This window comes from Calidris pugnax, unplaced genomic scaffold (assembly GCF_001431845.1).
Source record: "Calidris pugnax isolate Ruff unplaced genomic scaffold, ASM143184v1 scaffold103, whole genome shotgun sequence".
Lineage (NCBI taxonomy): Eukaryota > Metazoa > Chordata > Aves > Charadriiformes > Scolopacidae > Calidris > Calidris pugnax.
Window position 1 is genome coordinate 14,717,098 of NW_015090990.1, and position 26,839 is coordinate 14,743,936.

Sequence of the window (26,839 nt, forward strand, 5' to 3'; positions counted from 1 at the left end):
AAAAACACTTCCACAAAACAAAAAATAATTTTAAAATTAATTACAAATGTACAGGAAATAAATTTATACAATTATAAACTCTGATCCCATTAACAGAAATACTGTTATGTACAGAACAAGAGCAGCCTTATTCTTGAATCCTTACTGGAACATTCAAGATTAGTAAAATGTTTGATTACTTATAGGTACTTTGTTTGTCTACACAGAATATGCATTTTAGCAAATAAAAGGCATTTTTAAACACGTTACACAATTAAGTTGAAGTACAGAGTAAGACAAACCAGACCATGGCAGGCAGAAATCTGACAGATCAACTGACTTGATGACAGAGGCCTTCCTTCTTTTGAAATCAGACAACATATGATCAACATTTTAAATGTGCATAAAAAAACTACAATTAATTTTGTTTCCTGTGAAGGGTGAAAATATTCTATGCTGTGTTCAAAAGTCAAAATTACTGTCTCCTCTCAAATACAATAATGGTGCTTACCTTTCTCTCAGCTACTTACTACAGACCCAGAAATCAGACGACACTGCCAGCCAAGTCCAGTAGTTTTATAGCACTTAAAAGTTGACTTCGAGACAGTTCCAAAGGTTTTGCTTTTAAATGAATGCTGTTCACAACAAATGCCTGACAACGGCCCAGATCAAAGTATCAGGTAATTGTCTAAGTAGTCAAAACAGAGAACACTAATTAATTAGTAATAAATATCCTGAATTATTAAAGGTAAAACTTCTTTGATCTTTGTTTCAAAACATTTTTTTCTTATGGTTGGAGTGCACTATTTCTAAATTGAGGGGCCTTTACTATGCATCCCCGAGTTGCTGAGAAACAGTGTTGCTATAGAGACTGAAAATGGGGTGGAAGCTGGCACAATAACACAGAAAAGCACAGTGTGCTGTAACAAGCAGTTGCTGCAACTACACAAAGAGGAAAAATAGTAAGTCCTACTGGTAATGTCCTAGCACAAGAATTGTTCAGCTCAACCAGAAGGCTTATGCACTCTTCAAGTATACTCAAACGTAAAGGTTTATGCAGAATATATATAACATTTGTAAGACATGTACATTTATCTTAAAGACCTTTTCCATATTTTTTCCACAGTTACTCACTGTAACACCCAGGTAGTAGGATTCACCGATGCTATGAACATCCTGCGTACATAGCATTACTCAGTCACTGGTGAGAAAGTGTGTACCAGAAATTACTTATTACTTATAGAAAACCCCAAATCAGCAATGCCTAAGTCTATCACTGTGTTACAACTGTATGAATATGTTATCATATTTTAGCTTTCCTATAATTTTTATTCTTTCTTTCTCTCCTAAGCAAAAGCCAGGAAAAGAAACTTTATTTTCCATTCTACTATGCTTCCATGAGGAAAGACCTAAATTTCCGTGCAGGCCACTAGCCAAATCTAATTAGAATAATTTAGGATACAAGACACATCCAAGACATTTGTTTTCTCTTTCTCCTCCCAGCTTCTGAGAAGAAATTCTTTGCCGCTAGTATTCAGGTAGTGCCTCAGAAGTCTGGTAAGCCAGCAAAACCAATTATTTTCCTTCTCCTTAACAGCTGTGCAGTGTTGGTGCTTGAATTGCAGTCTGTTAGAGCTACTACCTCCACAGGTAAAATAAAAAAATTCAAAGAGTAAAAGACTGCCAAATCATATTCCATATAGAAAAAAACTAATGTAAACACACATTAGAGAAGCCAACTTTTCCTCTCCTGTCTTGGAGAAGGAGCTATGGAACAAACCAGCTAGTTTGTAAAGACTACTGGTAGCATCCTTCCCTGCTATGCTCTCCTGAGGCATCTGCCTCCAGATGCTCCTCAGAGACTCGGCCAATTTTCTGTGCATACACTACTAGAAACTAATTCTCTGGAGACCACTTCCTCATGAAATAAATTATTCCCAACCACTTTCTTCAAGACATTTTTCAACACTTGCCTCTACACCTCCCATGTCAACTCTTCCATGAAGATACTTGCAACAGTATCTCAGTTCCTGTAAATGATGCTTCTCCCATATACATTTCACGTAAGAAACTACACTCTTCCAACTCCCTTGTGATACCCCAGCTTTCTGAGCTCCTCTTTCTAAGACCAGTGAGACACCCCTCCTCATTCTGACCACATCAGCTGATAAATAATGAATAAACTCCTCTTGGTTTCCTCATGTAAGAAATTGTCTACCCCTGTTCAGAGTTTGAACCTCCACTTGAGAAGAAATAATGAATTTATTCCAACTATATGTATCTGATTCATAGAACAGGAAATGTTTTATTTTACTTTAAACATTTATCTGATAAAAAATTAGCAAGTACAATAATATTTATAATAATAGAATCATTTACCACAGTATCCATCTTTTAAGACATGCAAGTGTAAATGGTTCCTCAACAACCCTTTTTAGATGATAACTTAATTAATTGCACATTTGACTTAAAACATGAGAGTAATCCCTATGAAACTCATGTAATAAATGAAAAACATGGAGACAAAAGTGATCGTCACCAAGGAAATACATGCAGTTAATTTTTTGTGTTAAAAAATCAATTTTGCCTAAGAATACACATTCTTACACAAGTACTGTGTTTCATTAAATCTGAAACAAGAACTTGGAGTTATAAAACTGCTACTCTATGCGTGACATTCTTGCTCAAAATTGTCTTAATATGAATGCTTTAGATATTAAAAGATGTTTTTGAAAGAGTTTATTGGCCTGAAGAAATAAGTTGTTGCATCTTAATGAAATCTCAGACTCATTAAAGTCAAAAAGAATTTTGCTTTGGTCTCCAGATTAAGAATTTTATATTCACATTGTTTTTGAAATATTTTTCTACCTACAGATTTCCAAGTTTTTGATGAAGAAGATACTGTAAAGGTATGACAATGTTTAGCCTTTCTTTGTAGTTTGCTTTTTGGAGCAATGGAAACAATATTTTAGTATGAGAGTTTTCAGCATTTTCTCCTCCAGACAACTCGGGCTAAGGTGAGCCAGTAGGCAAGGTTTCCATCTCTGTAAAAAAAGCAAAAACAGTATATATTTTTGCCAACCTCCTAAAATACTTACACATGCAAGGAGATAAACAGGGCACTTGGGTAATCCTTGAATAGTACAGCACTTGATATTAATGTCACAAGAAGAGGCCTCAACTAAGCAGTCAGCTTCTAGTAGTAGAAAGGCCTTAGTGTTTTAAGCAGCCAGAAGAGGAATGGGACAGCTCTACAGAGAAGCAGTGCCATACAAGTAGAGAGCAGACAAGGAAGGACACTCCTATCTAACTGGGAATCTCCTCTCTGGGTTAATTAAGGTCATGATTAGTGAAATAATTAAACTCTGCATTTATCAAGAAAATCTTACTATGTCCATACTCCTCTCCTGAGAAACAAACATGGATAACCTAAAAGCTTATGTGCTCATGAAAGGCCCTGGGCATCAAGCTCCAAATAGCTTCCCCACTCTTCAGCCTGCCCTTAATGCCAAAGAACAGCTCATATTATGGTAAGTGCTGATATAAAGATACTGGAAATAATTTGAAAAGGAACAAAGAAAACTAACTAGGAAAAAGGCCTGCAGGAACCTAAAAGTAGAAAGAAATGGCTAGAATATTGGGAAAGTACAGAGAATTCAGAACCTGAGAATAGAGAAAATGTGAGAAACAAAAATAAAGCACACTTTAAAGTTCAACTGTTCTTATTTTGATGAATAATTATTCTTTCCCTTACACAATCCCAAAATAACAGAGAACTTGAAAAGCAAAATAGGTAGGAAAAACAGCACAGAAACATTTGGCAGAAGTCATGAGGGGTTTATTCTGCATGGGAAAAGTAGATTGTGGATTCAGGGGAGTTTTGCCATGGTAGTATCATGTAGCCTACAGCATTCCCACATGCTCCTACATATTAGGAAGCAATATTAGAATTGTTTTATAGATTTTTAGTTGAAATTTCTCATATCATTGTGCATTTAAAAAGAAAAATCAAGTCATGATAAACTTTGTGTGTCATTAACAAACAAAGCAAAATGGCTTAATAATTTATAATGCAGGGCTGTCTAGAAGATCTGTCATCTGGAAGATGGCAGATGTAGCTGCCGCTTACTGAGATTACCTTCTCCATAGAAAGTAGGAATATTTTTTTTTTTTAGCCTACTGTCTTTAGGTGTCTCAACCTTTTCTTTTTCTGACTGGTTTATAGACTGAAGATACTGAATGAACTGTTTGGCACTGTAACAGAAAAGTGAGATGTTTGACTTCCAATTTACATTATTTTTTTATCTGTTAGAAACTCAGCTCATTATTTCTAGATAGTAAAGAGTAGTAAGGTATAGTAAAGAATAACTTCAAAAACATATAGTAGGGCATATGGTGAAAGTGCTTTTCTAATAATAGTTACTTGGGTTAAAAAGATTTTATATTTACTAATAACCTAAGATAAAATGTGTCATGCTAAATGTACTGTTTATGCTCAGCTTTTACATTCATGATCTGTGAATGACACAAAAAAACCTTATCAGAACAAGGCTGCTACCATGCAGGCTTGCCCTTCCTGTCACCATGCCCCCAGCATGGTTAGGATACATCAGACAAATGCTTGCTATTATATTCCTTCCTGAATTACTTTATACCCATTTTAAACAAAAGGAACATAAGAATCCATTACTTAAATTCTCACTTAAAACTTGAGCTCATCTTTTATGGGGAGAAAAACACACCTTGACACAAATCATTTTCACTGGTGATTTTATCAGCTCCATAAGGATGCATTTCATTAATTTCCTTTAGTGCAATGAGCTTTTCCTGAATGGAAAAAAAAATAAATTGTTTTAATATCACCCATTTTTTTCATCCACTAATCCTAGTAAAATCTGGCCTTCGTTCATACAAAATCATAACCATAAGGATGACAAAAGATATGTCTTCTGTCATAGAACTACTCTGAATACCATACAAGCAAAATCAACATCATTAGTATAGAATGTAGAAAAAATAAATAAAACAAGTATTTATGTTTTGCATAATGTCTGCAGAACTTAGGAGTGCAAATTCTACACTTTCACATGTAAACTTTTTTTATCATCTCCTTTTTGGGCAACAGTATAGTCATCTGTTCATTTCAATATATAAATACTACCTAACACTTATAAATACCTGGTATTTATCACACATAAGTGCATGTGTGAAGTTTGCATGTCTAACATTTGGAAAGTTATATTGCAACCTCCCTATAGGTGGCAGAACGGGCATGCTATTAGATGCAAGACATCATCACCTGAACCAGCTCATGGGCTAAACGTCCCAGAACTTCTTGGGTTGTTTCACTGATTTCTAATTCTGTCATGACTTTCCAGTTACCATTCTGGAACCTCACTGGCATAGAGAAGACAATTCCCTCAGGAACGCAAAATTGACCTGAAGAAGAGGGGGAAAATGACCCAAACGTATTATTTCTGATTAAAAAAACACATCCTCACCACGGTCGAGATTAAGTCCTACAGACTTGCAAATGTCTGAAACAGTAAGATCTTAGTATAAACAGAGACTGCCTTTTTCAGTGTGCATTTCAAAGACTAAAGAGTTCCCCTTTTACTGTAACTTTGTATTTCAGTTAGATGTACGTGAATCATAGAATAGTTTGGCTTGGAAGGGACCCTTAAAGGTCATCTAGTCCAACCCCCCCTGCAATGAGCAGGGACATCTTCAACTCGATCAGGTTGCTCAGAGCCCCATCCAACTTGACCTTGAATGTTTCCAGTGATGGAGCGTTTGCCACCTCTCTGGCCAACGTGTTGCAGTGTTTTACCACCCTCATCATCAATAATTTCTTCCTCATATCTAGTCTAAATCTACCCTCTTTCAGTTTAAAAACATTGCTCCTTGTCCTATTGTAACAGGCCCTACTAAAAAGTCTGTTTCTTATAAGCCCACTTTAAGTACTGAAAGGCTGCAATAAGGTCTCCCCGGAACCTTCTCTTCTCCAGGCTGAACAAACCCAACTCTTTAAGCCTGTCCTCACAGGAGAGGTGCTCCAGCCCTCTGATCATTTTTGTGGCCCTTCTCTGGCCCTGCTCCAACAGGTCCATGTCTTTCTGTGCTGTAACACAAATGCTGTAACAATTTCACATCTTAAAAAGGGGGAAAACTTAATTTTTTTATTTCGTGCAAGGGTTGAATAGCTGTTGTGAAACTTTGCATTTATTGGTCCACATAACTACACAAGAGTACTTGTGCAAAATGCATACAGTAGAAAAGCATTTAAACTAGAAGACCGAGAGGCAATCTGCAACAAGACAATATAAATCTAAGAGGTGCTTGTAAGAAGTGAGTATCAAATCACAAGCTCTGAACAGTAAAATTGCTTACACTTGGAGGTTCTTATGCTGAAACAAACTCTCAGCCTCTCATTTTATCATGACTTGTTTTACAAGATTTTATTACATTAAAAATCTTGATTAAAAATATCACTATACATCCTGGGGAAAGCTACAAGAGAAAATGTGAAGCAAAAGTAGATTTACCTTCAGTAAGTACTCCCACAGAAACGATATCCCCAGGAGGAGAGTCATGATACCAGTATCTCAGTACAGTGGCTACTGCATGAGCAGGTAACATTCCCACACAATTTCTGACCCTGGAACTCAGTGAATTCTGTTCAGATAGAAATTCTGAATGGATCCATTCACTATCAATAAAAAAAGTGGGGAAAAAAGGAAGAAAAAAAACCTAAGATGACTGCAGGAAGAGTAGTTTTCTAGAAGAAAAAAGAAGTAAACCTGAAGGAAGAAAATGGCCAAAACTTATTCAAATTTCACTGCTGAAGGCAAGGCACTTAAAGACAAAAAAAATAGTGTAAGAAAAAGTGGCTCAAATGGTTAAGAAGAAGCACTAATTAACTATGAAAGCTAGGTCACTTAGTCAAGCTATAACCTCAATGATGATAATGATTATTATGTATTACCATTACCATCTTATGTAAGAACCCAGCCATAAACCATAATCCCCCTGTGCTAGGCACAGTACAAGTATAGAACAAAAGAAATGTCTGCTGTCCAGTAAATGCTAGGTTTAGACCAGAGTGGGAGCTCCATATAGCCAGGCCTGAGTGTATGTCACATCTGCTGCCTTCTCTTTCTGCGAGAAGCTATCTAGCTGCCCGGCAGCCTTTTTATATATGTTAACAAATTGTCTGGTTTGGGAAACTGACAACATTAGCGTGCTCAGCCTGTATGTTCAATGGAATTCAGGTACTTCAAGATGCAGATATATGTTTAGTATTATTTCTAAGTTTCTTCATGCATACTAGACATTTAAGTCACTATCTGGACTTCCATTACTTTTTATAGGCTGCTCATGATATGACAGAATAGAAAGACACTTAATATGTAGGAAAATACAGTTATAAGCAAAGCTGCTGGGAGAGTCAGACCTATGTATAGCACTAGGAGATACTCAACTTCTTTTGCAGACTGAGTACTTCAACTTGAACTTTCCTTTATGCACAGCGCTAGTCAGTAAAGACAAATCCTGAAAATAAAACCTTTCTTGACGTTTATTAAACAGTTCAGATAAACATGGATTAAAAGCAGTTATTTAGTTTTACTTTTAAAAAAAAATAAATGTGTACTGTACCTATCATAAATCATATTCAACACAGGACGTGGAAAATTAGCTGGGCCCCAAATAGCACAGTCACATCCATAAAGTTTTGCATGTGACAAATCAATGTAGTTACAGCCACTGATATTGCCCCAAACAATCACATCTTTAACTCCTGTAACAGAGGAAAATACATAGATTAATGAAGAGACAGACAAATACTTTCACCATGTAGGCTGGACAAGATGACCTTCAGAAGTCCATTTCAAGACTAATTATTCTTCAACTCAGTGTCCTGCCTTGATAGCAAAAATTATTTCATCTGAAAAATGCAACAGGGTTCTCCATAACACATGAAACTTCATCACAAGCTGAAAAAGGAATTTTAATTTATATCATGCTATTGTGCATTCTAGACAAAACCTAGTAAAATACTTATCTGTTAAAAAAAAAATCATATTACAAATATACAGCAATGTTCCTTCTAAAATCCTGCACATGCAAATATGGAATGCCTAACAGTAAAAAAATGTTTAAAAAAACCCCTAACTGCTTTGGTGCAAAAAGAATTTCTCAAATAACCGGTTGATAGGGTGTTTGGCCTATTAACTTTTCTATTTTATTAGGCTCCAAAATGTCTAGACTTGTAATTGACGACCAATTTCTACCCCTGCAACACTGAAAGAATTCTGATGCTGAGCAGGTTGTTGGAGCACTCCTTTGCTATACAGTACAGAACCATGCAAATATAACCAAGCTATAACAACTGACGTGAGAAAGCAAGCTAATTAACCCAGAAATAACACTACAACACAGTTCTACTATACTCTCATTATCTGCACAGCAGTATGTTGTCATGTTTATTCACAGCTAGTTCGTGTCTCCAAAATACCAATGCGCAGTAGAGTGCAAATGCAACCTCAAAGTCCTAGTTCCTGATCCACAACTCAGCTCGGTCATTCTTAGCGTATTTCCAGCATGGAATACACACCAGAATAGCAGGGCTGCATCCAAGAGTTAGAGAAAAAATGGACATTCATGGCATCAGGCACAGATCCAGATAGCAGTAAGCACAGGGAAGAGTAGCACCTGCTAGTCATACCCTGACATTCTGAACAGCCACACAATTCAGTGTTTCTGCACGCACATCAACTGTGTTCCGCAGTGAAATATACCTCTCAAAGGTGTCCATCCACTGAATTCCTCAAATGCTACCAGAACACAAATATTCACCTGCTGCGTTCATATTCAGCTTCCTGGCCAGCGTGGCTTTAGCTGCGCTTTCCCAGGATGTTGCAACAGCAATGACATTTTCAGTCTTAATGGATGGGCCATATTTCATAATCATCATCGCCTTAAGGTTTATGAAGGTTTTTCCTGATGAAATTACTTTGACCTCACTCTTGGCATTCTTCTCAATCAGGGGAGCATACACTTGACAGATGTCACTCACTTCTCTGATGCAGTTCTCAAGGGACTGGACTGCATGGTTTAAGAGGACATCATCAAGAACAATGACAATATCAGCTTGAATAAAAGCCTCATCTATTTCAGTGTGCACCGAAATACTGCGGAGGAGTGGGAAAGCCATGTCTTCAGCTTCCATTACAATACCACAAAGAACTTCCTTAAACTGGTCAGTGTCAAGCAAATGGATACTGATTTCTGTGGTCATCCCAAACACTTCTCCATTTGCCAACAGAGGGATCAGCTGATAACAGGTTGGAGCCGATGCACTGATAAGAGAAGGGTATAGAAAAATTACAGTTAATGACAACCACTGCTTGTTTGGAAGCATTATATAAATAAACACAAAGATCTTTCTTTTTGTATTTGATTATGTTTAAATAGACCATTGGATTAGGTCCTTTATTGCTCTTTCTGTCATTTTAACAGGTTAAAAATTAAAACAGTTGGGTCCTCTTTTCATTTAAAAGTTTTTCCATCCTATACGGTTCAGTTGATACTGTCACTTAAAAATTGGTACCTTTAAAGAACCACAATTTTTTTAAGGTGCTCTGTTACAACTACCAGGAATAAAAAAAATTCTAAAGCTAGAACTGCAAGAAACTCTTTAGTTATTTAAGTATTTCCAGAAACATCTAATGCAAGATAGTTGCACTACAAAATTCCTAGCTTATTTTGTAAATACTTGCTTTCCCCTAAGGTGAAATGTTTGCTGTCTAAATGTTGCCTGTTCACATCCCTCACTTAAATTGGTGTAAAATGTACCAAAAGTAGAAATAATTTCTAAATTATATACTGAATGCTCATAGTAAGGGGTGCAGAACCAAATTCAAATGAGCAAATTACAGGGATTCATGTATACTTTCAGATGGTTACACCTGTTATATGCAATAGGAAAAAGAGCACTCTTCTGAAGTTGAGTGAAACTTCATAGATATTCTTTTTACTCTCACCTAGTGATCCAGATCTGCAAAGGCTTGATAAGACTTTTAATCTCTTCCTCCTCTTTTTCAATTTCAATATATGCCTGCAGGTTCTCCTCAGCAATGTCTACCATTTCCTCACTCAACATCATTGAGGTGATGCCGTAATACTGCTAAAAAAAAAAAAGGATGTTCTCTAATCAAGTGACAACCCAAACACAGCTAGGTAACATTGGAAAGGATAGCTTTACATCTGAAGGAGGAATAAAGAACAACATTATAAGAAAATGTAAAATATGGACTTATAGTATTAGAGGCAACTCATTACCTGAGCATATTCCAGAAAATCATTAACTCCTCCCAGAAGCAGGCCCTTCCCTCCACGGTCCAACAGTTCTCTCCAAATGATAGGAGACTCTCTGTGTTCCCATCCATTTCTTTCACAAATGTCATGAAGCCACTGCTAATGTAAACATCCCCACCAAAAGGTCTTAATACTTTTTCACATTTGATAACACTTAAATATTACAGCTATAAACATTCTTATTATTTCCTCTCAATACATGATTACAAGGTGCTTCACAACTTACTCATCTATCAGTGTGCACAAAATGGGGGAATCACAGAAAGCAAGGCATGGTGATATACTGTGATACTTCAGCAAAAGCGCAAAAGGTCTTACTTTTCCTTGCTTTTATTGCTGCAATTTTGCTCAGTTGTCTTAGTGGTGCTGAAGATAGTAATGTTGTGAAGCAGCGAGTAATTTGAGGATTCCTATTTATCCACAGAAGGTAAGCAAGCTGCAAAGGTTAACTGCTATTGACTTATCAGTTCAAGTTACTTGGTTGAGGTGTCAAACAAAATATAAGTGGTAATAAACATCACAGTACTGTCTATCTCATGAAGTAATAGTGCAGCTTTACAGTTCCTGATAGGGACTACAGTGTAGACACGGCAACATGTCTACAGCAAAAGTACTCAGAAAGGCCCATCCACATTGTAAACAAATATGTGAGATTTAATTTCATACTTCCGGTGTAATTCAAAGCTCCTGATTGCCAGAAATGTTCTTGACAAGCAACAACTCTGAAGGCATATGCAATCACAACCTGCAAAAGATTTACAGGCTGAGCAGCCATTTACACGTAGTAAGAAGTTAATAAACTTGAACTTCTTACTGACAAAACACAGCTTTAGGCTGGCCCACATACTGTGCCCATCTTCTGTGGTGAGACTCACAAGAATGCCAGTCTTTCATAACACTCAAACCTCTCCTCTGGCTGGCTCTCATAGCCAAAGCTACTTCTGCAGCACCTCTACCCACACACCAAAACTGAAATACAGAAGATGACACATACTATAGATAGTATTTGTTGCAACAAATAACACTTGTTGCTACCTAGAGCACCTTTCCAGAACATCTACCAATGTCTTATGATTCCTTACCTCCCATTTGTCAGGGTGCTGAGTGATCTTGTGAACCCTGAAGTCTGGCAAGTTAGCCTGGAGATAGTCAGCCAGGAGTTCAGCTTTGGCATAGTAAGGGCAGTTTGCCTTACCTGTGAACAGAGCGACACCACCACAAACAGCATATTTTGTGACATTGACTGATAAGGGCTTAACAGGCCAAACATTTTTTACTTGTTCCAATTAACCATTGCAACAGTTCTCTCCAAATGATAGGAGACTCTCTGTGTTCCCGCCCATTCCTTTCACAAATGTCATGAAGACACTGCTAATGTAAACATCCTCACCAAAAGGTTTTAATACTTTTTCACATTTAATAACACTTAAATATTACAGCTATAAACATTCTTATTATTTCCTCTCAATGCATAATTACAAGGTGCTTCACAACTTACTCATTTATAAGTGTGTGCAAAATGGGGGAATAACACAAAGCAATTGCTCCAGTTAAAAAAAAGTCATGAAATCACAGAATCACAGAACTGTCAGAGTTGAAAGGGACCTCTAGAGATCATCTAGTCCAACTCCCCTGCTAAAGCAGGATTGCCCAGAGCACAGTACTCAGGACTGCATCCAGGCGGGTCTTGAATATCTCCAGAGAAGGGGACTCCACAACCTCCCTGGGCAGCCTGTTCCAGGGCTCTGTCACCATCATGGTAAAGTTTTTCCTTATATTTGAATGGAACTTCCCATGTTCCAGCTTGTGCCCGTTGCCCCTCATCCTGTCACTGGGAACCACTGAAAAGAGCCTGGCTCCATTCTCCTTCAACCCACCCTTTAGAGACTTATAAGCATTAATAAGGTCTCCCCTCAGCTTTCTCTGCTCCAGGCTAGAGTCCCAGCTCTCTCAGCCCTTCCTCATCAGGGAGATGCTCCAATCCCTCAATCATCTTTGTTGCCCTACACTGGATTCTCTCCAGTAGTTCCCTGTCTCTCTTGAACTGGGGAGCCCAGAACTGGACACAATATACCAGTTGTGGCCTTGCCAGTGCAGAGTAGAGGGGGAGAATGACCTCCCTTAACCTACTGGCCACACTCTCCCCAATGCAGCCCAGGATTCCTTTAGCCCTCTTGGCAACAGGGGCACATTGCTGGCTCATGAACCATTTACTATTCACCAGGACCCCCAGATCCTTCTTCTCAGAAGTGCTTTCCAGCAGGTCCACCCCTAACCTATATTGGTGCCTGGGGTTCTTCCTCCCCAGGTGCAGGACTCTACACTTGCCCTCGTTAACCTCATTAGGTTATTTTCTGCCCAGCTCTCCAGCCTGTCCAGGTCACACTGGATGGCAGCACAGCCCTCTGGAGTGTCAGCCACCCCTTCCAGTTTGGTATCATCAGTGAACTTGGCTGAGGATACACTCTCTCCCCTCATCCAGGTCATCGATGAATATGTTGAATTAAACTGGACCAAGTATGTCAATACTTACATATATTACTTAATATATACTTAATGTCTTACGTAACCAGCATCCCGGGAGTTCCCAGAAAGTAACAGGATAAGCATATGAGGAGTAAAGAAAGGATAATTCGGAGGTGAAGCAGTCTCCTCAGACAGCGCTGAGGAGGCCACCCGGGGGGGGCCCAACGGCAGCAGCGCGCGGCAGAAGCCTCCCCGCCGGGCTAAGAAGGGGAGCAGCGCCTCACCCGCCACCACGAGCTTGGCCATGCGCGCGGCACCCTCCAACGGTCGCTCCGGCGTCGCGTGGCAACGCGCCGCGCGGACGGTTTGTCCCTCGGCCCGCCCCGTCCCCTCCCTCTCGCGAGGCCGGCCGAGAGCGCGCGGAGAGCAGGGGACGAGACCCGCGGTGTCATGGCGCCGCCGCGTGCAAGGTAACGGCTGCCGGGCGGCGGGGGAGCCGGTCCGCCCGCCCGCCCGCTCGTCCGGCACGGCGCGGTCTAGGCGGGACCCCCCGCTGTTGGGCCCGGGTGCATCGAGGCGGTGCGGAGTCGCCGAAAGGCCCCTGTGCCCTTGGCGCCGGGTTGCGGGGCCTGCGCCGCTGGTACCGCACCCCCCCCGGGCGGCGTTCCCGGCACATGCAGAAAGCGAGGCCGAAACCTAAAAGGCTTTTCCCCGCCGGGTGCCCCCGGCCCCGGGGGGTGGCGGCAGGGAGGCCGGGACAGACCGTGTGTGGCGGGACAGGGCTCTGTGAGCCGGCGCCGGGGGCTGGCTCCCACCGGAGCCCCGCCGGGAGACGGGTGTGCCTGGAGACCGGGCCGCCAGGAACTGGCTCCCTCCGGCTCCGGTTCTGGCTAAAACGGCGAAGAGGAGAAAGAGTCGATACCCAGGATGAGTTAGCCTCGGGTCGAGAGCTTTGACTAAACCCTACAACACCCAATAAAAGGCTCTCTGCAAAAAAAATGCAAATAATTCCATGGATCTTTGTCCTTTTTTTCCCCCTATTTCTCCTGTAGAAGACGTGTGTAGATAGAGAAACTGAAACTTCAGGAGCTGAAAGTCTGGTCACTAATCCATAATTTTCAATTGCTTTTACAGATAAGTGATGTTAAGCAGTTTATCCAGGACTGTTTCCACTGGTAGAATTTCATCGGATCCCTTACTTGGAGTTGGCATTTCAAATCTACCCATGAGACATTAGCAAAAATGAATAACAAAATAAGTTATTTATTAAATACTGTTAGGTGCGTGCATAGGTGCAATTCTGTGCTCACTCCCACATCTTCAGCCACAACAAGAAAACACGTTTTGTGGATTGGCAGATACAGGGATCCCCTGGAAAATGTGAATTTCAGGAAGTTATTTTTAAATATTTCTCCTTCTCTGCGTGGATCATCTCTTCGATTTCTGTCTCAAAAAATAGATGTTTTTAGCACAGGTGCTAAAATTCAACCAGAGAAGGGTACAGAGGCTTTGGTGAGTGAACAGGCTCCCCACAGCTCCTCAGAACTTGAAAAGTTGGATGATTCTGGGAGTTCCAAAGGAAAGCATGGAATAGATTATAGTGAACCATTCTTTGCTAGCCTCCAGAAATGCACCTGCCCCAGTGATGTACTGGACTTGGCTGCAGAGTCTGCTGTTTCTATCAAACACTTCACAAACTCTTTAACTACGATATGGAAGATCTTCAGAAACCTGTCTGAAGACCAGCAGCGTTATGAGAAGCAGCTGATCTTTGAGCACCCAGCTTTTGTCAAGCTTTGTCAGCAGCTGCTGCGGGACTCCAGAAGGATGACACGAGGTGACCTGGTCTTCAGTCTGCATGCCGTGGTGAACCTGGGTGTTCCTCAGAACACTCTCCTAGTCCAGACTTTGTTGAGGGTGTGCCAAGTAAGTATCAAAAATCCCTCTTTTCCTAAGTTTGGGCTGAAACCTCGGGGCTAATTCTGGGAGGCTGTGCAACATTAGAGAGAGTTGGGTTATATCCCTGGCTCAGTCTGATGTTCCATGGAAACGGGGCTCCCATAGTTAACTTGTGTGTACTTGTAATTTCCTTCATTTTTGAAACCACTGCCTGATTTCAGACTGATTTAAAAGAGAAGAGAAACCTCAAAAATCATTACCCTTTTCAAACTAAATTTGACTGATGTGAGACCTTGTAGGTCACTGCAGAATTAAAGCTTATGAATTGACTTCTGGGGGAAAAAGAAGATGGCAAGTACGGATTAAGAGTAGTCAGTTTTTCTTTTCTGAAACTTTTACTGGTCTGAAATAACTTGACATTGTGGAAACTCTTTAACAGGAAAAGCTCAATCAACTCGATAACCGATGTATCTCGGTTTTGGCAACTACTTTAGCAGAGCTGGAAAAAGACAAGAATGTGAGCGCTCTTCAAGCTGGATTACAGTGAGAAAAATAAATCTTTCACGTGTTCTTTATATTTAAATGTTTTTTGAATATATGTCTTCTAGAAATCATGGAGAGAATGTCTGGGCATAAAAGATATACTGTGGGTTTAGGACTTTAATGATCACATAAGATAAGAGCTGTACAAGGCAGTGATTTTTGCCATTGTCTTTCCAGTTTCAAGCAGAAAGGATTCCGATGGCAGAGGGTGCTAGGCTGCTCTGCAGGGGATTCATATCTGACTGCAGCTCCACCACTGTGGGCTTTTTGTGACGTTGATCAAGTCACTTCGCATGTCTATGCCTCTGTTTTATCCCTGTGTAGAAAGGAGGTAATGAGACTAGCTTCCTTTGTGAAGTATTTTGATTTGTTGTGATGAAAAATGCTGTTTAACAGCCAGGGAATATTTTCTTTTAATTTAGCAAGTTAAGATAAAGACATGTTTAGACTTTATCTGTGCATCCAGCAAGGCTTCTGTGTAGTGCTGTATCAGAATAACGTCTTTCACTGTAGTGATTTTTTCTGGGCCAATGAGATCTATGTGGATAACCAATCTGCTCACTCCGATGAGATTGTTTTTACTGAGGCTGTCACAAAACTTGCCGTGGATTAGGACTTTTGTGTCAGGTCCAGCTTTGAGAAGGAGGATGTGATCACTTTGAGAAGTGATACACAAAACACCAGGTTCTCCTGGAAGCTTAGGTACACAATTCTTTTAATTTAGTAGAAAGCAGGAGATCCACCTACAGCTCTTTCTCTGCCTTGATGTCGGGAGCCCTTCCTCATTTGCAGGAAGCTGCATTTGTAGGGATGAATTTCAGAGCAGTGCACTGCCCTAGAAAGTGACACTTCCTATTTTTGTAGGTGTGCAGGTATGTTTAAGGGTGATTCAGACATAACAATTACAATACCTCCCTCTGAGCCAGGAGAGAAGGTACTGGGAATGCAGAACTCCTTCATCTTGTGCTTGTGATTCCTCTGTGTTATCATGTCCCCTTCTGTTCCTGCAGCCCAAAGCACTGCTTGTTTGATTATTTTTTTTCCTTACTTGCACCAAGTTATTACCAATGTCTGTCCCCAGGTTTCCTGGCTGTTTCAGAACTTGCCTGCACATAGATGATTCTATTATTAAAATGTGCAATTATTTTTTTTTCTGCAGAAGGGTGTTAATTCCTTGAGGCTTAACAGCACTCACGTCTGCCCAGTCACATGTACAGTCTAGTCAGATGTCCCTGCTGTTAATGTATCAGCAACAACACTCATCTATCAGGATAACATTAAGAAAGCATATATAATTATTTCCATGTGCTAAATATCTGTGCTGTAGCTACATCATGTAGAGTTATACCAGCCTTGCAAAAAAGAGGTGGGAGAAAAGGGAATTACAGCTTTAACTCAGGTGTACATCTGTGAGGGAGAATGGGGGTACCTACCTGTTTCTGCTGAAATGAGGAAAGCTCTATTAAACGGTTCTCTGGCTCAAGGCTTTGTGTGTGTTTCTTCATCAGATTACTAGTGGAGCAACGCATTCCAAATATCAGAGACATCTTTATACTGCAAAACCTGATGAAATGCTTGGGAAAAGATGTTCCAGTCTTTCTGAAAAAGAAATTAGAGGTAAATTTAGTTGGAGACTCATTTTATTTCCACAAAGCCTATGCTCTTGCATTGTTTATAAATTGTTATAGTTCTTTCCAGACACTCAAAATAGAGTAGAAAGGTTAACTGCGTTTGCTATACGCCTCATAGTCCAGCTATATCTGCAGGAAAAACTTAAAATAGGAGGCTGGGAATATCCCACCATGAAAGGGGGCAGAAAGCAATGGAGATGGTACAAAAAGAGTTGAGGCAGTAAAATAGCATTGCTGTCACCTCTTGTTTGGGTTGGTTATATGATATTTCATCAAAACACTTGCAGGCTGGTCCCTGATTCCCTTGCTCAGTGGAACTGAGAGGAAAGTAACATTTCCACTTGTTAACTGAAGGGAGCTCTTAATTTTCTAAGCCTACAGGGTGTTATTTTTAATAATGTGTCATTTATACTGTAGATGCATTTTGTATTTAACCTTTGATATGCACGAAGTAAGAATATTGTATTTTAATAGCCAATATACTTTGTAGTCTCAATTTTACTGTCTTTTATATCAATCTAATTACTGCTTCGATAAATGAAGTCTCTTTTATGGCATCAGAGATGACCTTCTGTGCCTCAGTCCACATTTGTAGCTGTACTCCACTCAGCGTGCTATTGGATCACCTTGAAGGCGTACAGCTTTCACACACGTCCAAAACAGTAACTGGAGTACTATCAAATAAGTCAGCTGTGCCAATTAAATTTCTGCTATGTTTTAAGACTTGGTAGAAGATACATATTCACAGTATTTGGAAATTAGCTTTACTGAGACTTCTTCCTTTAAAAAAAAAAACCATATAAAATCAAATTGCTGGGAACTTGCATAGTGACACAACTCTAGAACACTTGACCTGCTATAATTGTGTATTAAGAAATTGAGAGTAGTTACTTTGTTTTTGCTGTTTGTTGCTCCTTTTTCTTTCATATAAGTCTGAACAGGCTATGGAATTTGGGAAAGTTTTGGTGAAAATGCCTTCACCAGAAAGCAGTGATAATATACCTCAAGAATGAAGGATTTAATAAACTCTGATTCACTTTAGATGGCAGTTTTGAAAGAGATAGACCATCTGACTTTCCCGAACGCTCTGCGTATGTTTTTGGCTCTGGATACAATGTATTACTGTTCCGTTCCAATCCTGAATGCCTGCAGTAAAAAGATCCAGGGTAAGAAAAAAATATGTTTATTAAATTTCCCTTCCTTATACCAAATTCCTCCTAATTATTGTCTCATCTCACTTTTCTGATTTCCTTTAAAACTCAAGAAATATCTTTGTTTTACAGGATATTATAGTAACGTGGAGCTGTTTGACAAGCAGCAAGACAGAAAATTAACTGATCAATAATGAAAGCAAATAGCTCTTTTCTTCTCTGCCCTTCTTAACATTTACCCGAATTACATATTTTTCTTTGCATTTTTGTATATGCAGAATTTAGGAAAAAAAATTCTAGCAAGAAAAAATAGATTTCAGATAACTTTTAAAACAAATCTGAATTGGAACTGGACATCTTACAGGATGGTTTGGTGACTTAGTGTGATTTGTTGATAAACTAAAGGGAATGTAGTGTTTCCCCGATTAACTGGATTTAATTATTGAGTGCTACTTCACTGAACTCAGAATCATAGAATTGTCTAGGTTGGAAGCGACCTTTAGGATCATGTTGTCCAACTGTCAACCTAACTCTGATAAAAAAGCTAAAAGAAAACCATACAAAAAACCCCTCCACGTTACTAAACTATGTCTCTAAGCACCATGTCAACCAGTCTTTTGAAAACCTTCAGGGATGGTGCCTCAACCACTTCCCTGCACAGCCCATTCCAATGCTTAATAACCCTTTCAGTGTAAAAATTTTTCCTAATATCCAATCTGGACCTCCCCTGGCACAACTTGAGGCCATTTCCTCTTGTCCTATCTCCTGCGACTTGGGAGAAGAGACCTATCCCTGCTTCTCTACAGCCTCCTTTCAGGTAGTTGTAGAGAGTGATAAGGTCTTCCCTCAGCCTCCTTTTCTCTAGGCTAAACAATCCCAGTCTTTCCTCATAAGACTTACTCTCCAGAACCCTCACCAGCTTCGTTGCCCTTCTGTGGACCCACTCTAGCACCTCAATGTCTTTTTTGTGGTAAGGGGCCCAAAACTGGACACAGTACTTGAGGTGGGGCCTCACCAGTGTCAAGTACAGGGGGACAGTCACGTCTCCTCGCCACGCTATTCCCGATACAGGCCAAGATGCTTTTGGCCGCCTTGGCTACCTGGTATGCACTACTGGCTCATGTTGCACACCAGAAAAAAACTAAGTGAAAACTGATGCTTTTCCCGTTCTCCATACCTTTACAATACATTTCTTAAGTATGTGGTCAGTATGTATTAATTCACACTTAAAATACTTATTAATTTGTGTCTAAAAAAAATATTAATACAGCAAAGTAGCATTCTTAACATAAATGAACCGTGAGTGTTTGGGCTGCTTGTACAACCTTTATTTGTCCTGGTTGTTTATATGTGTTAGGACACAGTCTTTAATTGTGCATACCGGCTTCTCCCATAGTACTTTCACCACACTCAGTACACAAGCTAGGTGGCATACACAGACCCAGCTCAGTACTTCTTTCTGTATTTTTTTAGTGCATGTTCTCAGGACTTACATGCTGCACATCATGCAAATGATGCGCTGGGGACAGAGTGATTATTTTCTGGACAGATATGACCCCTCATCATAGGCTGGAGATAGAATAGGAAGAGGAGGGAGGGGCATGCGTTGGGACCCATGGGGCAAAGAAATACTCCAGCAGATTTTCCAGGTCTTGTACTGGTTGCTGGGGCTCTCAGAAAAGTAGCCCCCTCTCCCATATGTGGGGACCTGACCAGAATTGTAATAACGGTGTATTTCATAGATAGTTACTGAGTTAATTTTTGTAGCAGCAAAGGAGTGAGCCAGTGGTGATATTTATTTTCTAATTGTGCAGAAGAGAGAGATTAAGGTCAAAGTGTCCAGTAATAGGAGATTTCATTAGCCTGTTTTCTTTAATACTTAGCATTGCAAATCACTGGATTTGATGCACAGCTCTCATTGGCTTCCATTGCAGTTGTCAGCACTCAGCACTTCAAGAAATGAAATAACAGTGTTTTATGCTGACCCTGGAAAATCACTGAGCACAACTCAGAGGAGTTAAATTCAGTTATTTTGCTGCTGTCCTCTTGAGTCCTCTGGCAGAGCAAAAGATAAAGTCTAGTTTTGATTAGCGCTGATCCTACTGTAACTGTGCTCTTTTCTCTTGCAGTCATTGTCTTATGACATGTGTGCCCCTCATTGCATCAAAGTGGGATGTTCAAGAAAGAGCATTGTTGTTCAGTACATAATCTTTTTCATCTCAGGAGTAGGTCCATCTTGTGTAGCCAATGAAGCAGCAGTCCCGTGTAGAAGTCTTCTGTCATCTGGCACTCAGTCTGTGTCATTACACTGATACGCCAGAAGGTTACATTATGGTTCCATGTTTTCCAGTTTGGCATGTACTAATGCCTTACTGCTTGACAGCCTTTAGTGCTTTCTAGACGTACATTCATACATATGGTTTCTTGCTGTTTTGTAAAACCAAATGGGGGAAAAACCTGTAAATTTCATCAAGTGCTGATACCTGATTAATCAGCGTCTTTAGATCCAGCTCTTTGTTACTCCCTCAGCTGACATGGTGAAGTGGACAGCCCAAAGGCTTGGTCAGTACTAGAGGGGATAGCCCTGACGGTTTCCATGCTGAGTGTAGGGAGGTGCTGAAGATCAAGAATCCTGGAACAGAAGATGTTCTGGGAACACAATCTTCTTGCTCCATTTGTTAATTTGTCTCCTTTTTGCTGACTTACTCTTTCTAGTGTGATCCTAACTCAGTTTGGTTTCTTCTGCCTCTGTTTCTTCACCTTTTAGCTGAGTTGACTTTCCCTAGCTAGTCTCTGTCTGTTCCACAATTCTTACCCGACTTTTTCCTCTCCTCCTCCAAACTTAGTCAAACTGATCCCACAGTATCTTCAACCTACAGTTTCCATTACTTTGTATCATTTGTCCTTTTTGCTCTTCTGTTACAGAGAATGTCCACGATGTTTCATTTCGGCACTTAATTCTCATTCTGGAAGCCTGCTACAATCTCCAGTACCGTAATGTTAAACTGTTTTCAGCAGTAGCTGACTATGTTAATTCCGCTGCCTGCCTTTGGGACAAAAGACAGGTGAGTTTGAAACCAAATAGTTTGTAGTGGTACTAGTAGAATATCAGGTGCTTCCCATCTTACCTTTCTTCATGTTTGTGTTTGATCTTTGGAGAAGAGATTTATTAGGAATACCGATGTCATGAAGTTGATACAGTTATATTGTTTTAAATGCTCTTCTGTTTATTGATGCATTAAGAAATAAAGGGGGTTTTATGGTTTGAAAAATTTGCTTTCATTAAAAATGCTTTTTATGAAATCAACAGGTAGGATCCACTTTACTGGCTTTCTTGACCTTATAAAACTATCTTTTCTTTTAGATGATGCTTTTTCTTTCTGCCTTTGAGACACTTGGCTTTCAGCCTAGTGAGCTGATGGATATTTTTGCTGAGAAGGTGACAGAAGACCCTGAATTCCTCAACTTGAAAAACCTTTTGATTGTTCTCCGAGTGTATTCTCGACTCAACTATATTCCCAGAGACCAAAAGCATCTGTAGGTTTTCATTTAGAATGCCTGATAATATGTTATGTATTTGTTAAAGAGTAATGTATGGCAACTAGTATTTGATTTCAGTTGTGAAAGAGTTCATAATCTTGTTTTATTAATCTGTAAGGTAAATTTGCTGTGTCTTTTCACGTTTTTTTCTACATAGGAATTTTTCTCTGTAATTGAAAACAGTCACTAGGTTCTAGACTGCCCAGGCTGCTAAATCTGTTGACAGGGAGCTGTATCCTCAAAGAGAAGTCAAAAGCTAATGCTGGATTACACAACATATGATTATGCAAGATAATAGAGATTTTAACTTGTATTTTTGTTTGAAATCTGTATTTTATATAGCCTTATTTGTGTATTTAGATACTTTTCTTCTGCTTTTGGAAAAGGTTTTTTGAGACTCTTCATAACTGCTTGAATAAGTACCTCCCTCAGATTTCCAACACAGAGCTGCTGAAGGCAGTGTATTCACTTTGCATCTTAGGATATCTTCCTCATCGTGCACTTGATGAGCTGCTGCAAAAGGACAGCAGGGATGAACTTTTCTTGTCAGGTCAGGCCTTACTTTCTTATGTTCATGTTTTAAAAGGGATGGTCTGTGTCTGTACATAATTTGTTGTAGTTGTGTTAGAAGTTTGGAAATCCAAGAATGCAAACATGATTGATATTAAATTTTAAGTCCTCAAGACAAAGCTAACATAGTCATGGTGATGTAAGTGAGAGCATCAGGATTATTGTACTGGGCCCCATGGTGGCAATAGTTTAGTAGCAGGTGTATACGTGGAGAGACATGAATATGAGATTTGTGGAAGTGGTAGAAATGTGTGAGAGCTAGGGGTTCTAGCTTAGACAGATGTTTAGGCATTTTTAAAAACACAGGAAGTCTTAACCTTTGTAAACCAACTTTAGTACCTAGAATCATGAGTTAAAAGTTTTTTTGATTGCTCTGAGTTATGATGAGGACCTTGGAATGGCTTGTAGTAGAATTTGATTTCCACATTACAATTCTCTACAGTCAGTACAGGTAGTTCAGCAGAGTAGAAATTCAATGTAGAGTGAAGCATGGTGTCTTGCTGTTGAGCCTGCTATGACTGAACCTGGAAGTTGTAAAACTGTAACTGCTTTGAGTTTGTGCAGCTTAGTACTCTTTAAGCACAGTTTCAAAATTATGGCCAAGTCTGATATCCCTTCTTTGTTTTACAAATAGCCTTCTAGTTGTCTGAGTTTTAGAAATGGTTTTAATGCATGCTCTCTCATTCCATGCTCTCCTTAAGATACATGAGGGGGAAAAGGGGAAAGTAGAGGGGAAAGACTGCATAAATAGGCAGGGCCCAGCTGTAGACTTTAATATTATAATTAATGAATTGATGGGGTATATTTAACAATATATTGAAGATACTCAATAATATTCAGTGGAAAAACAATTGGGTTTTGATTCCTATATTGAAATTCATTTGCTCTGACAGAACAGACTATAAATGATAATAAAATGAAAAATTCTGTGAGATGATACAGAGGATGAAATGTTTTTTGTATACTTTTTCAGATGATCTTTACAAAGAACAAAAAGAAGTGATGCTTCGCTCTGTGAAAGCATGTGTGGAACTTGATAGCCCTTCCTTCACAAAGCCTGCATTTGTCCTGACTGAGAGTTCCTCCTCATTAATATCTCTGAATCTCAGAAAGGCTCGGGAGGCACTCATAGAACTTCTGGGAGATGAGAACATGTTTCAGCAAAATGTTCAGCTGCCATATAAGTATCATATTGGTATGAAGCCAAATTACTGTCATATTCTATTTAATGTAGATTTATAATCCCCAAGATACTAAGGTGGTAACAAATTTGCATAGAGTGCAAGTGATTAAGTGTAACACTTTGAAGACAGCCTTTAAACAGTTGTTCTTTTTGATTGGTTAATCTACTTTCTAGCATGCTTCAGTTAAATTATTTAAGTCAATTTACTAAAAGTTTATCGTTGCTCTTGTTTACAAAACTGCTTTGGACTTTTTGTTAAGCAGCAAAGAGCTGATATTAATTGTACATAAATCCAATATGGCAAACTGTTTTAGAGAGTTGTCGTGTTAGTACTGAAACACATTAGTGATTCAGCCTTCTTTTGTTCTCTGACTTGCTTTTTTTCTGAAGCTATGCCTAAGGTTTGGGTTCTACTTTAATTTATGAAATTGGATATAACCTTCTTTAATCATTTCATAACATTTGTTTTCTTTGATATTGCTTATTTTTTTACCAACCATCCAGATTACCAATTTTTCTGCACTTGTAATAATTTTCTTCCTAAATATTTCTAATGAGGAATAGGATTACATGAAAATCTTGAGTAGGTATGATGGACTGTGATCAAGACTATTTTCTTTAAACTATGATTTCACTCCCATAAAATTATATCTACAGTTTCCAATTATTTTTTTTCCCCCGGAGATGTGCAAGCTGTAGCTATTTATATTGGTTGCAGGGAGGGAAAAACCATCAGTAATATGTAAGTTATTAGAGAACAGCAATTAGGAACAGAGCAGTGACAGTGTCTGTTAACTTTTTCAAATGAACTGTTAATCTGAAAACAATTTGAACAATTAAAATTTGAACAGTAATTGTAACCTCTTGTAGTGTTAAATGTTTGGTTGTTTTGTTTTCAGATTTTGAAATCAGAATGGATTCAGACAGAAAGAAAGTGCTCCCAATATCTGCAACAGATGATCACGCCGACTCAAGTGTTCAAAGGTGTCTTTTTTGACTGCATCTTTTTTTCTAGCAGGCTAGTTTTATTTGTATATATTCCATGCAGTTACTTCTTTTGTTCACTGATTTGCTGAAGGAAAGTAGATAACTAACTTGTTATTTGTGCTCACTGAGATATGCAAAATTTGCCATGCCAGTTCAGAGCAACAATTAATCCAGCTCACTACCTTCTTCTAACAGAGGCTAAAACTTAACGTTTCAGAGAAAGAGGCAGAAAGTATCACTGTAATCTGATACTCTTGTAATGGATAGAGGTTTTGAAGTATGACTGAAATCCTTTCCAAAAAACTGGTACATTACGGTTTTAAAATTCCAAGTATTTATGTGTCCAATTAAACATTCAGTTATTCTCTTAAGTCTCTAAAATGTGCATCTCAATGGTATGTTATGGCAATCAATTTAGCTGCTGAAATATGATTTGAATAAAAAGGATCATCATATCCACATTTTAGGTGATTAAATTAATCTTGTATAGAAGAATGACCTCTCAGTAACTGAAGTGGGACATATATCATTTAAGTAATGCTGAAGTAGAATTGAGTAATACTTAACATTTGTGTCCTGGATCACTGCACAGCAATGTATTTTGTATAGTTTGATTTTTGGGAAAAAGAGAGCTAGTGAATTGTGTAACAGAAGCTCATTGTTAGGTTTCCAAGGCACTCAGCTTCCCTCACCCTTCCAAGTAGGTTTTTATAGCAGGAAGTAACTGATTTTGAATATTAGCAAAGGATCAAAGTCAATAGCACAGGATCAAAGCCGATAGAGACGCTATCAAAATAATGTATAATTCTGAATGATCTATTTCTTTTACATTGTGGGAGAAGTGGAGATCTAAGGACCTAACTTTGCCCTAGGTATTTAGGTAGATGCTTATACTTGTGTGAATCATAGAATCATTCAGGTTGGAAGAGACCCTTGGGATCATCGAGTCCAACCATCTACCCTACTCTACATAGTCCTCCCCTACACCATATCCCTCACAGATGAGAGAGTCTAAATTAAATAAGTCTGGAGAAGGAAAAGGATAATGGAATTTGTGCAGTTCTGATATTTTTGGCTGCCAGAAAGACAGCTATATATTCTGCAGTGTTAAAGGACATAATCGAATAATTGTCTTAAAAAAAAAAAATATGTTTATTCTGAATTTATACAATGGAGTCTTCCCTACTCTTTTTGGTTGTAGATTGGCTTTTCTCTTTGTTCCTCTGTCTGCCTTCTGTCTGGGTACAACACATCCCCAAGGGAAACTGGCAGTGAAGAAGAGGCATCTAAATAAACTGGGCTATCATGTGATTCTGGTAAGAAGAGTCCTGTTATCCTCTCTGTTTCAGTCCTGTTATCAGCAGAGTAATGAGTGTGTTTGTTTGGCAGAACAGGCCTTGTAGGGAACAGTGAGCCTTCTCCGGGGTGGTAATTCTATATCACCTCTACTTAGAAGGCAGTGTTGGTGTCACCAGGGAGAAAAGACAGAGGAACTCTAAAAGACAAGCTACCACTTACCATCATCAGTAAAATAAATATAAACATAGCTCAACAGCAAAAAAGAATCAAGCCACTGAATTGCTTTGTACCTAAAAAACCTATGTGACTTCAGCTTTTTTCCCTGTTTTTTCTAGAATGAATGATAGAAGTCAACTTATTTTCAAAACACAGTGACTCTCTATGGCCTTCTCATCACTGAGTGCTTGGGTTGTGGGACATGTGGGACAGGGTAGTTTGCTAAAGACAATAGAACTAAAGTACCCTTTGCTTCTCCTTTCTTCTAGGTCCTGAATAAGAAGTTTCAGGAAATGACAAATGAAGATGCCGTTGAGTTTTTGAAAGAAAAAATCTATTCAGAAAATGCTTTCCCTCTTTCTGAAGTGACTGTGCAGGAGAGCAATTAAAATAAACTAACACATTTTGGGTCTCCTGATCTCTCTTTTTCCTGTGTAATTAATGTAAAGTTTTGAGGGAAGAGATAAGCAGTTTTATGCACAACTGCCTACTCCAAAGTATTACAGATTGAGAAAAGTTTGTAAAGTGAACGATGTCTGCTGGTAGTGAGGGTTTTCTCTTGTGAAGTGGGAGCGGGTTTTCTTTAGTGGAACTACTTATTAATCCAAAAAGCATGCTGACCTCAGTTGCTATTGAAATGGCTTCATTTTATCTTCGTTTTGCTTCCCCTCCCCATGCCCCAAGTCAAATCTCTCTCTTGAGCTGGGTCAGGGAAAGGAAGTGGCTATTTCAAGTGCTATTGGAACCTGGCCTACAACTATGCACTGGAAGGATTCCCCCTTCCTCACCCCCTGACCCGTCCCTTGTGTTCTCTATGCAGAACTATAGATGGTAAAGCAGCAAATAACTCAGCCTGAGGTATATTAAAAGATCCAAAGTTACATGAAAAGTTTCTGAAGAAATCAATCACCCAGTTTTCAGAAGTTCAAACGAATAATGATTCTGTTAGCTGTATGCTTTTTCTTTTGAACCTTTTGCTTCACTTCTACTGTAATAGA

The 26,839-nt window shown here is 39.2% G+C and overlaps 2 protein-coding genes across 2 annotated transcripts; one reads left to right on the plus strand and one right to left on the minus strand.

Moving 5' to 3' along the window:
- Window positions 1-2,428: 2,428 nt before the first annotated feature.
- MDH1B (malate dehydrogenase 1B) lies at window positions 2,429-13,193 on the minus strand. Its single transcript, XM_014954471.1, has 10 exons — window positions 13,107-13,193; window positions 11,439-11,551; window positions 10,321-10,455; window positions 10,023-10,165; window positions 8,836-9,338; window positions 7,636-7,777; window positions 6,525-6,688; window positions 5,279-5,418; window positions 4,722-4,806; window positions 2,429-3,023 (listed from the first exon to the last, which is right to left on the minus strand). Exons 1-10 carry the CDS (start codon window positions 13,126-13,128, stop codon window positions 2,992-2,994), a joined length of 1,479 nt encoding a protein of 492 aa, XP_014809957.1. The 5' UTR covers window positions 13,129-13,193; the 3' UTR covers window positions 2,429-2,991.
- A 35-nt stretch (window positions 13,194-13,228) lies between these two features.
- FASTKD2 (FAST kinase domains 2) lies at window positions 13,229-26,245 on the plus strand. The gene is made up of 12 exons (XM_014954722.1): window positions 13,229-13,292; window positions 13,957-14,748; window positions 15,161-15,264; window positions 16,773-16,881; window positions 17,938-18,061; window positions 20,972-21,111; window positions 21,411-21,583; window positions 21,973-22,136; window positions 23,130-23,351; window positions 24,239-24,323; window positions 25,528-25,642; window positions 26,111-26,245. Exons 2-12 carry the CDS (start codon window positions 14,065-14,067, stop codon window positions 26,228-26,230), a joined length of 2,040 nt encoding a protein of 679 aa, XP_014810208.1. The 5' UTR covers window positions 13,229-13,292; window positions 13,957-14,064; the 3' UTR covers window positions 26,231-26,245.
- Window positions 26,246-26,839: the final 594 nt, after the last annotated feature.

Excerpts from the sequence above, each read along its gene's own strand:
- FASTKD2 (XM_014954722.1), top strand. The coding sequence starts at position 14,065 with ATGAATAACAAAATAAGTTATTTATTAAATACTGTTAGGTGCGTGCAT. Across the intron at positions 15,265-16,772 it reads GCTCTTCAAGCTGGATTACA|ATTACTAGTGGAGCAACGCA; the intron begins GTGAGAAAAATA and ends TTTCTTCATCAG. Across the intron at positions 22,137-23,129 it reads GGATGAACTTTTCTTGTCAG|ATGATCTTTACAAAGAACAA; the intron begins GTCAGGCCTTAC and ends ATACTTTTTCAG.
- MDH1B (XM_014954471.1), bottom strand. The coding sequence starts at position 13,128 with ATGGCCAAGCTCGTGGTGGCGG. Across the intron at positions 11,552-13,106 it reads GGCCAAGCTCGTGGTGGCGG|GTAAGGCAAACTGCCCTTAC; the intron begins GTGAGGCGCTGC and ends CTCTGTTCACAG. Across the intron at positions 3,024-4,721 it reads TGAAAATGATTTGTGTCAAG|AGATGGAAACCTTGCCTACT; the intron begins GTGTGTTTTTCT and ends CTTTTTTTACAG.